The sequence below is a fragment of the Lissotriton helveticus genome, chromosome 4_1, assembly GCF_964261635.1.
Source record: "Lissotriton helveticus chromosome 4_1, aLisHel1.1, whole genome shotgun sequence".
NCBI classification, from domain to species: Eukaryota; Metazoa; Chordata; class Amphibia; order Caudata; family Salamandridae; genus Lissotriton; species Lissotriton helveticus.
Genome location: NC_136063.1, coordinates 547,753,080 through 547,763,581, shown reverse-complemented (window position 1 = coordinate 547,763,581; position 10,502 = coordinate 547,753,080). Strand labels below are relative to the sequence as shown.

The following is a 10,502-nucleotide window of genomic DNA, read 5'->3' as shown; positions in this document are numbered from 1 at the left end:
GCAATGAGTTCGTACATGCCAACGGAGTCCGACTGGAGATGCCTATGGGCCTTTGGGGCCAAAACACATGCAAAAGGAAGTTGGTTAAATGCCAAATATATGCAGCATGGTCGCTCTAAAGGCCACTACTTACATCAACGTTGCCAGCGGACCTGGAATTCAGGGTATGCCTTGACCAAGCTCTAAATCTGCTCTAATAGAGAACTAAGTGAAAATAGGAGGCATGTTGTGCCCTCGAGTCAGAGTGTGGCAGGAAGGGCAGATTTCCTCTTTGATTTCTTACGTTTTTTTGGGACTTACACTTCAACCAAGACAATGATGTGTCGCAGAAAAGTAGCCTTCCTTTTATCTTTGACCCACAGCTCAGTGAAGTCTTCTTCTATTTGGCAACTTAAAAGCTTGGCCTCGCACTCGCATTAATGGGTTAATTTGGGCCCAGTCGTTGAAGGCCTTGGAGTAGTGGTCTGACCCCAGGCATCACAAATATACTTTCTGAGGGTCTGACAAAGGCAGCCATTTGCAACTTCACCCACATGGTTTAGACCCTGTTGTTATAAGGGGTGACATTATCCCTGGTCCAGTGGATAGTTTAAAAAAATGGCTTGATCAAAAGACCAAGAAGCAGCTCCGGATCTGCACCTGGAGGAGAGGAAAGAAAGAAACTCGTCAGCACAGATGAGCTTATATTCAGCAGCACCAGTCACTTGCAAATTGAACAATGATGGTGCAGAGCTGTATGATGCCACCGGACACACAGTGGTACTGCTGTGCAAAAGTTCTGAGATCCATTTTGACACATTGGGAGTATTGAAAAGGTGAGAAATCTGTGGATAGAAGTATCTATCTGAAAGTCGTATACAGGTTATTTGGCCTTGAGGGAGTTTTCTTTTCTGGGTCGAGCGGGCTATCCCTTTCTACTCCTTTGCTTTACTCTGAGCCTGATCTCTTTTCAAAGTTGAGTAAGAGTCTGAAGGTTTGCCCTCTATGGTGTGTTTCAATTTGAGAGACTCACATGGTTTTATCCCCCTTCCAATTGCTTGTGGACTGAGGTTTTCTGCTCGGTTTCACTGCAAATCTTTAGCAGCCTGCTTCGTGTCCTTTGTTGTCTTTTTCACCACCGTCTTTCACACGTTAGGTATTGGGTCTCCTCTGCATCTGATCCTTCCCGCTGCCCCACATCCAGTTCTTCAAGCACCTTTCTGCCATTCTACAACTCAAGACCCTTAAGGGAGCCTCACTTGGATGGTATCATAGAGTAAAGTGCTCACCTTTGTATCTCCCAAAATTGTAGACCTTTTGGACTTCAAGGAAATCCTTGCACATCATATACCCTTCAGAGTTGTGGTCCGTGGGTAAGGTATGTCTTTGGCGGTACTTCAAACAAAATCTAAAGCCAGTATTTCCCATCTCTGGAAGAAACTACCACTCCCCATTACCCCCTGATTACACATTCTCCAACCCAGGAGTTTTCTTTTTTTTAAATGTGGGAAGGGTCTCTTGAATAAAGAGGATGGAATGGTATGTTACAGTCATTAAAATATGGTACTTCTTTCATCATTCTGACTCATACACAATTCGGGGGATATAAAATGATTTGATAGTAACAGCTGAACCAACAAAGGGCACCTTGAAGGAAGGGAAAACATGTGGAAAAAACATAGCATAAGAATATACTTCATTTTTATCTTCTGTTCCTTTAACAACCCCTAAAAATCATAAATCCTCAATGGCAACTACAATGACTTGGGACAAGCAGCTTAGGAAAATATTCATTGTATACTTTTATTTAAATAGAAGTGTAAAATAAACGCTCCACGCTTTTTTGCCAAAACATTAATTCTCTGTCAAAAAGTGTTTCTCTTTGTTCTCCTTTATACAAGATTAAAAGACAAGATAACGTCTTTAATGCTTTGGGGGAGAGAGAATATACAAGAAAATATCTTTAGACGAGGCTTTCCAATCAAAATATTTCTGTATTCAACATGAGATACGACAATAGAAACAAACCAAAAACAGTAAAAGAAAAAAATTAAGATTTCTTTCAAACATAAATAACTGAGATACAGTATAGGCAGTAGGGCTCATGCTGATGGCTAGCAAAGTAACAATTTTAGACCTACCTGAAACAAAAATCTATTATGTACAAAAGTTAAGGACTGCTGCAAACCATTGCATTACTCTTGGTTTTCCCACCTCTCTGATATAAAATCTTGATTTATTCATGTATATACTAAATTATATATTACTACCTCAGAGGTAAGAATAGTAGCTATACACATATGTATCTATAATCCACCACAGGGATAAGATACTGTACCCATCTGCCAATGTTGCCCGAAAAACCTTCAGTGTCAAGAAGTTAGGACATTCAGAAATATTTCAATAAATATGCAACAATCTTGTCTTACAATCATTTAGCCAAGCATGTTTCCTCATGCTCCAAACTTCAAGATCACAGTACATAGAATCCCAAAGCATAAGGACTAGAAGGACTTCCAATGCAGTGCTGGATCTTACGTTCATAGTACCAACGCATTTCATAGTCCATCGGCTAGGTTCCTTCATGCATTAATTTTGTTATTGCACAATACATGAGGACCATAGAGCTCTTCGAGGCTAAAAACAAACACAAAAGAATTCTTGACAATTTTCCCTCCCTCACCTGCATCAATACAGAAGCACTAATAAAAACATATCCATTGCATGGAGTGAGCCAGCAATCAGCATGCGCCCACAATGCACACTAGTAAAAATGCAGTAAAAAGGAAGAAGTCTTCATTTCTTTAAGTCACTTCCAGTCAAGGTTAAAGTTCAAAGACTGAATGATCAAAGTGCACTGTAATTCAGTAGGACTATTTTCTTTTCAGAGCATCACTGATGGCATCAACATGTGTCATCTAAAAAAAAAAAAAGAATACATTTGATGTTACAATTATACCAGGAAATTATTAAATATTCTTGATAATGTAGTTCATTATTTTAGATTATGAAGTCATTCCAATTGATTAAGTTAAGCACACATTTAACAACATCTCCATGTATCCACCATTATATAGCAACTTGCATCCAGGGCACCTGTTATCAAGGGATAATCTGAAATTTCCCACTGTGGAGTCGAGTCCACAACACACCGAATTTCTGCTTAGATCGAGATTTACCATCTTTAAAAAGAGAAAGTTAACACAACATTGCAAAATGTGATGAAAACTATGAGTGAATCTCCAGAAGGCAAATTATGAGAGTACTATAGTTAAAGTAAGGTACTACCATACTGGATCATAGCCAGGTGTTCCATTCAATCATGGGCAAATGAACATACATCACTTGGGCATATATTACTTTCAGTGCATCCCTGATATCTATTTTTAGTGAACATTTTTTTTTTAGTTAACAGTTAGTCACCAACATTACTGGGTTATTCAACATTAGTACATCTTTACCTTCCCTGCGGGAGAATGTAAACAGAGCTCCCTGTCCCATCCCTTCTCCTAACTGCCCTTGACAGGGGTGCAGTGAAAAAACAAGGGCTTGGTGGTCTCTGAGTCTCACTATAACCTCTAATAGGACCTCCATGCAGTCTATATTTCTCCCATTTCTTGGGGTAACCCTCCCCTCTCAGACCCCCTTGTCTGCCAGCATTCCATGTCTTGTTAACTTTCGGTTAAATTCAAAAGTACCCCGGTCTCCCGTCCCTTAGCAATGTTGCACTTTCCCACTGCCAGACTTCTTGACAGCCATAGTTTCAAGTATTTGGGTGCTTTCTCAGCCCAATATATCTTTAGTACAAACATTTGGTAGTTGGTTATATTGACAGTTCTATCATGTGTGCCACGACTTTCTCCAGTTCTGCCAATATCGTTCTGTACCTTTGGGCATTTCCAAAGAATGTGAAGGAAGGAGCCTCCTTGGCCAGAGCACATTCCTGAAATAAATCTTTACTCACTGTGCTAAGTAGTAATACATTGACCTCAATTAAAAGAAAGCTCTTATTTAGCTACTGCACAAAGCCATTTAAAAAACCTAATCAACTACCAACATGTATTTTGACAAGTATGATCAAAATTGATCTAAACCTAACTAATGGCTAGGTTACCACTTGTCAAAGCATACATATGATAAACTCAGCTCCGTCTGAATTTCAAGAAAGGCACAACATCTCCTTCATCCTAGCTTTCATTTTAAATACACTCAACCCACTAAAGAAATGTGAATGTTTAGCTTTTTACAGGTCAAGAGCTTCAATACAGTTAATTAAAACAGGCTTTTAAGCATACATCGAGTTTAGTATTAGTAAAACTGTGATAAATGTGCACTCTTTAAATGTCCACTACAATAAGAAGCTACTCCAATAACCTTGGCTATCTGAGAAATACGTCTTGAAAGATTGGGTTCAATCTGCTCATCCAATGGTGCTCACGTAATAAACAATGTAATTTTCAAACTTTAGCATTCAGTCACTCCCATGCAGATCTATGCACACTCATCTAGCCACAAGCACCAACTGTACATGATGCTAAAAACGAAAGCATGATATAAGAGACTAATTGCAAAAGCATCATATCGAGAAAACTATTTCAAAAGCTATCACTTGGAAGTTACAAATAACGAATAACCTAAATGAAAAACACAACGAATATTCAATATAATTCAAAATTGTTCAGCAAAAGCTCTGCATTCAAATCCGCATAACCCAATAGTCCACGGTCGAGACAGCCCTCATCCTCTCCAACAGTACCAAAAGACCAGCACTGTGGTACACCTCAATTCAGATATTTTCATCTTTGGAACATTAACTAATTTCAGAGCCATCCCTCATATTCTGATGCCCTCTTTTTGAGCCACACAAGTACGATATCCCTACGAGTTATTGACCTTGCACAAATAACATTTTTTCTGAATAACCTGTATTTTTTCTGACTGAAATTCCAATGATGGATTCGAGCTACTGAATCCATACTAGACGACTGTGTAGCCAAAAGGTAACCACACCGGAACTTTCACCTGACTGACTTGTTTAATAAGGATACAGCATACATTAACCAAACATCCTCTCCTAAATTGATCTCTGGTTGCAACCTTCTCTTTGATATTCGGAATAATATGGATTTCACACAGTAATTTTTCCACGTATCTTTTCCATATTGGCATTGCAATGCCACCTACTCTGTCAGTTTCCCTTTTTTACTTTTTACTTTTAAGTCTCAAAATGCGTTTTATTGATTTGCCATTTTATATAGTACGGACATGACCGGAAGGCATCAGAGCGCTTTACAAAAAGCAGGATACATTAGTTACAGTGGTTTGCAGCTATAGTAATTAAAAATGAGGACGTTTACAGCAGTAGATGAGTACAGGAGTTACCAAAAGAGAACATTACCGAGACAGTATGTACAGGACATACACAGTTATGGCATCGTTTTGGATGGTGGGGTCATGTAACAAAGCTAGTTCAGATCACAGTGAAAAGCGTAATTATGTCTGATCAAGGGTGGTTAACCAAGATATCTGCTTTTAGAAGGTGACTAGGCAGGCGGTCAGGCAGAGGGAGGAGGCAGAGAATTCCAGATTCTAGCGGCATTATTTGTCTGTTGGCAATTCCTAGCGTTTCTAAAGCTTTACATACAGAGTGGTGGTTTGGTCAGCCTCTTCTCGATAATTGGATTGCTTTGCCGTCTATCTCACCTACCTGCTCCTGTCTCAATAGCTATCATCACTATTCTTGTGCGTCTTCCAAACAGCATTTAGGCATCAGTGTTCTGACCAGATGGTGCATCCTTGCAGTGCTGTACCTTGCACTGCTGTGCCTCTTTCTCTGATCTCTCTTTCTCCCAACTCTCTTCCCTTATAACTTTAGGCCCACCAAGTGTCCTCTTGCTCTCCTTAGGCGGTCTTCTTTAAAAAAGAAAAAAGGCTTTTGTCACCTGCTGCATTGTCTGCAGACAGCCATTTTAAAATGGTTTTGAGACCATTGCAAGAAGGCTGTCCACCCTTGCCCGGCAGGCATTTACCTATCGGTTAAAAGAAATCCCATTCAAAGATGGCAACAGTGGTTGCACACATCCCTGGTGGCCATCTTGGAATGAGATATGTTAAAATAAGACCGTGCATTCAAGATGTACATGCATCCAAGGTGATCATATTTTTATGTGTTTTGCACTATTTAACAAAACGCCTTTCCAGTATAGCAGTCATCACTGTGTACACATCCACAGCAGCCATCTTGGAATTGAATTTTGTTAAAATAAAACAAAGTTTACCAAAGATGACTGTCACTGACGTACGCATCTACAGTGGCCCTTTTTTTCCATTCATTTGGTTTTATTTAATTGAAATGTGGTTCCTTCGGATAGATGCCTCTTTCTCCAGATTCCTCACCTTAGGAGTACCAAACCAATGCTCTCTGAAAGAAGGGAATTAGTAGTGCGGATTACCCAAGGGAGTCAGTTAACACAGCTTTGCCAAAGTATCATTCACTGTGTACTTGTGCTGCAAGGCAGTAATGCCTGGCAAAGGAATGCAAGGATGAGCATTTAACCAGCAGGATATTGGCAACTGGGACACCTCAGGCAAGGGCTATAGAAACAGCCATAGCCCTAGTAGAATGGTTGCAAATGCGCGCTAGGGAATCATTCATGAGTAGGGCACAGCTGATCTTAATAAAGAGGATTACTGAAACCATGTGTTTGGTCACTGCCTTCTTACCCTCTATGCTCTAAACAAAGAGTTGATCATCCACAATGTTTTGTGTGGTCAATGTAATGACACCACACATCTGGGGTTCAGTATAAAAACATTCTTCCTCCTCAGTTGGATCTGGAGGCTGGAAGAAAGATGGATGCGTAAGGGATGGCCAATATGAAATGCAGATACCACCTTGGCAGGAAGGATGGGCAGGTGTGCAGAACCAACGAATCAATGTAGAATACTGAAAAATGTGAATACTTAGAGGTGCAGTTTTTCAACCATAGAAGCTGAATTAATTTGCTACCAGCAATACCGTTATCAAGATCACCATTGGCACAGTGGTTCATGCCTCTGCCAAAGGAGGCTAAGACACCTTGGCAGGTTTCATCTTCCTAGGCACCACATACCACTGAGGTGCGGTTTCCCTAGTAATATGGTCAGTCCTCAGGATTTCGCTCTTGCTTTAATAGCAGCCTAGAAGGTACAGAAGTCATCCTAAGCAGGCCCAGCATAGCCAGACTGAAAGCCTCAAACTCACAGAGTGAGGTCAGTCAATGACTCAAGTTCCATGTTTATCATCACTGGTATCTTCTCTATGAAGAAGAATGGAGGCAGTTTTGAGAGAGGGACAATTTCCTCAAGGCCCTAAATAGGTATATTTCTATACTCTACATTTAAGTTGGCTCTCTACTTCTAGTAGGTTCCCTGCCCATCTTTATAGGTCCCCAGGCCATCTCAAATCCTGAAAAGGCCCTTGTATTTGGAACACAGTTGACACTATTTGCAAAGAAAATGCCTATTATTTCATGAGAGATGTGTTAATAGGCAACTATGGCCCGGTCATAATGGAATAGAAATATGTGGTAATTTCCATACCAACGTACCTTTGCATTTCACTAAATTGCTCACTCAGGTTTGGCTGAAGATTTTTTCACAAGGGGTCATTGTGCACTAGTATTTTCTAAACATCTATTCTAAGACATGATTTATGATGGTAATACATCAGCTCATCTCAATTAAACCTACTGTGGAAGGAATATGCTACTTACCAGTATGCATCTGTTCTTGGCATGTAGGGCTGCTGACATTCATATCTGTGCATAGATCGCCGCCTAGTGTTGGGTCCGGGTGATTGCACATTGTTGTCCTGGAAGAGTCTTCGAAGTAACACGAGATAGGTGGCTCCTCCCTTGGACTACAGTGCGCATGGGCATCCTCTCCAGCCTCAGATTGTTTTTCGCCATTGTGGCAGAGTTGGAGTATAGTACAGTAAGAGATGTCCATGCAAAGAGTGAATGCTGCAGCTGCAACAGGCACCGGGGAGGTGGGTGGGCGATATGAATGTCAGCAGCCCTACATGCCAAGAACAGATGCATACTGGTAGGTAGCATATTCCGTTCGAGGCATGTGGGCTGCTGAATTCATATCTGTGCATAGAATGTATAGCAGTATCTCCCTTAGCGGTGGCTACCTGTGTCAGCTGCAGCAGTCTGGAAAAGAGTTTTGAGAACAGCCTGTCCTACAGCAGCTTGCTGTTTTGAATGTACATCTACACAATAGTGTTTGGTAAATGTATGTGTGGTTGACCATGTGGCTGCTCTACAAATTTCGTGTAAAGGAATATTACCCAGGAAAGCCATGGATGCCCCTAGCTTGCGTGTGGAATGTGCCCTAGGGGGAACTGTTAAGGTGTGTTTTGCCTTTAAATAACATATTTGGATGCACTTAACGATCCATCTGGCTATACCCGATTTAGAAATAGGGTTGCCTTTGTGTTGCGGTGAGAAAGCAACAAAACTGTTTTGTCTTACGAAATGTTTTAGTTCTGTCTATGTAGTATAGCAGAGCTCTCTTGACATCAAGAGTATGCAAGGCCCTTTCAGCTACTGTCTGCGGATTTTGAAAGAACACTGGCAGTTCTATGGTTTGATTTATATGGAAATGGGATACCACCTTTGGCATGAATTTAGGGTTTGTTCTGAGAACTACTCTATTTCCATGTACTTGAATGAATGGCTCTTGAATAGTTAGGGCTTGCAGCTCGCTAACTCTTCGAAGCGAAGTAATAGCAATAAGGAAAGCCACCTTCCAAGTAAGAAATTGCAGTTCGCATGAGTGTAGTGGTTCAAAAGGTGGTCCCATAAGTCTGGTTAAAACAACGTTTCGATTCCAGACTGGTGAAGGTGGGTGTCTTGGAGGAATTACGCGTTTAAGTCCTTCCATAAACGCTTTAATTGCTGGCACCCTAAATAGTGAAAGGTGTTGCCTGTTTTGAAGATATGCTGCTAACGCAGCTACATGTATCCTGATGGAGGAATAGGCTACATTGCAACATTGTAGGTGCAAGAGATAGCAAATGATGTTTTGAGTAGAAGCAACAAGTGGGTTAATGTCATTGTTGCTACAGTAAATGACGAAACGTTTCCACTTTGCTGCATAACATGCTCTGGTAGTGGGTTTTCTTGCCTCTTTGATAATATTCATGCAGTCTGGGGGCAAGTTTAGGTATCCAAATTCTAGGACTTCAGGAGCCAGATCGCCAGGTTCAGCTGTTGTGGGTCTGGGTGTTGGATTTCTCCATGGCTCTGAGTTAGAAGATTGGGTGTGAGTCGCAGTCTTTCAGGAGGTACTACTGACAGTTCTAGGAACATCGTGTACCATGGTTGCCTTGCCCATGTGGGAGCAACTAGGATCAGTGTCGGCGAATGTTGGCGCATTTTGCGTGCCACCAGCGGTATTAATGGAGCTGGGGGGAAAGCGTACGCAAATTTGCCTGACCAGTTCATCCATATCGCATTGCCCTGCGACTGCGGATGTGGGAATCTGGCGGCAAGCATTTTGCATTTTCGCTTGTGGCAAAAAGATCTATCTCCGGGTGTCCCCACCTCAGGAAGAATGGTTGGAGCACTTTGGGGTGAATTTCCCATTTGTGTATCTGTTGGCTGTGCCTGCTGAGCAGGTCGGCTACTTGATTGTCCTTGCCTGGGAGGTGTTCTGCCATGAGAAACATGTTCCTCTGAATGGCCCATTTCCACATTGCTTGAGCTAGGTGCGATAGCTGTGGTGAGTGTGTTCCTCCCCGTTTTTGAATGTAATACATAGCTGTCATGTTGTCCGTCTGGATCAACACAGCTTTGTTGCATAAGTGTGTCTTGAAAGCTTTTAGGGCTAGGAAGACCGCCATCAACTCTAGAATGTTGATATGCATTTTCTTTTGCTGTACAGTCCAGAGTCCCTTTACCGTGTAGTGTAGGACATGGGCTCCCCATCCTATCAGGGATGCGTCCGCAGTTAACACTATTTGTGGGACAGGCTCTTGGAACAGTCGTCCCTTGCAAAGGTTTTGTGGATTCCACCAATGCAGAGAGTTGTATGCCTGACTGGTCACCAACACTAGGTCCTTTAATTGCCCGTGAGCCTGAATCCACTGCCTTGTAAGGCATTCTTGGAACGGACGCATATGTAGCCTGGCATGAGGGACAATGAAGATTCACGAGGCCATCATGCCTATTAGTTGCATAAACACTCGAGCTGGTAGTGAATGTTGGGGTCTGAAATCTTTGGATCAACGTTTGCATTCCCTTGATCCGTGCTGCGTTGGGATATGCTTTTGCTGCTAGTGTATCTGTTGTTGCTCCCAGGTACTGTTGGACGTGGGAGGGTTGCAGATGTGATTTTGGGTAGTTTAGTGAGAATCCTAAACTGTGCAGGAGATGTATTGTTTTTGACATGTGGTTGGCACATTGCTGGGCTAATGGCGCGTGTATTAGCCAATCGTCCAGATAAGGGTACACATGGATGTGTTGCCTTCTGAGATG

The 10,502-nt window shown here is 41.8% G+C and overlaps 1 protein-coding gene across 2 annotated transcripts in view; it reads right to left on the bottom strand.

Annotated features, from left to right (window-relative positions):
* Positions 1–1,757: 1,757 nt before the first annotated feature.
* The window catches only part of UBE2W (ubiquitin conjugating enzyme E2 W), a 208,529-nt gene continuing 199,784 nt past the window's right edge, over positions 1,758–10,502 (bottom strand). For both annotated transcript variants that reach the window (XM_078687140.1, XM_078687141.1), the window contains exon 6: positions 1,758–2,897. In XM_078687140.1, the coding sequence (XP_078543266.1) occupies positions 2,884–2,897 (14 nt within the window). In that variant the 3' untranslated portion in view covers positions 1,758–2,883. The remainder of the gene's footprint in view (positions 2,898–10,502) is intronic.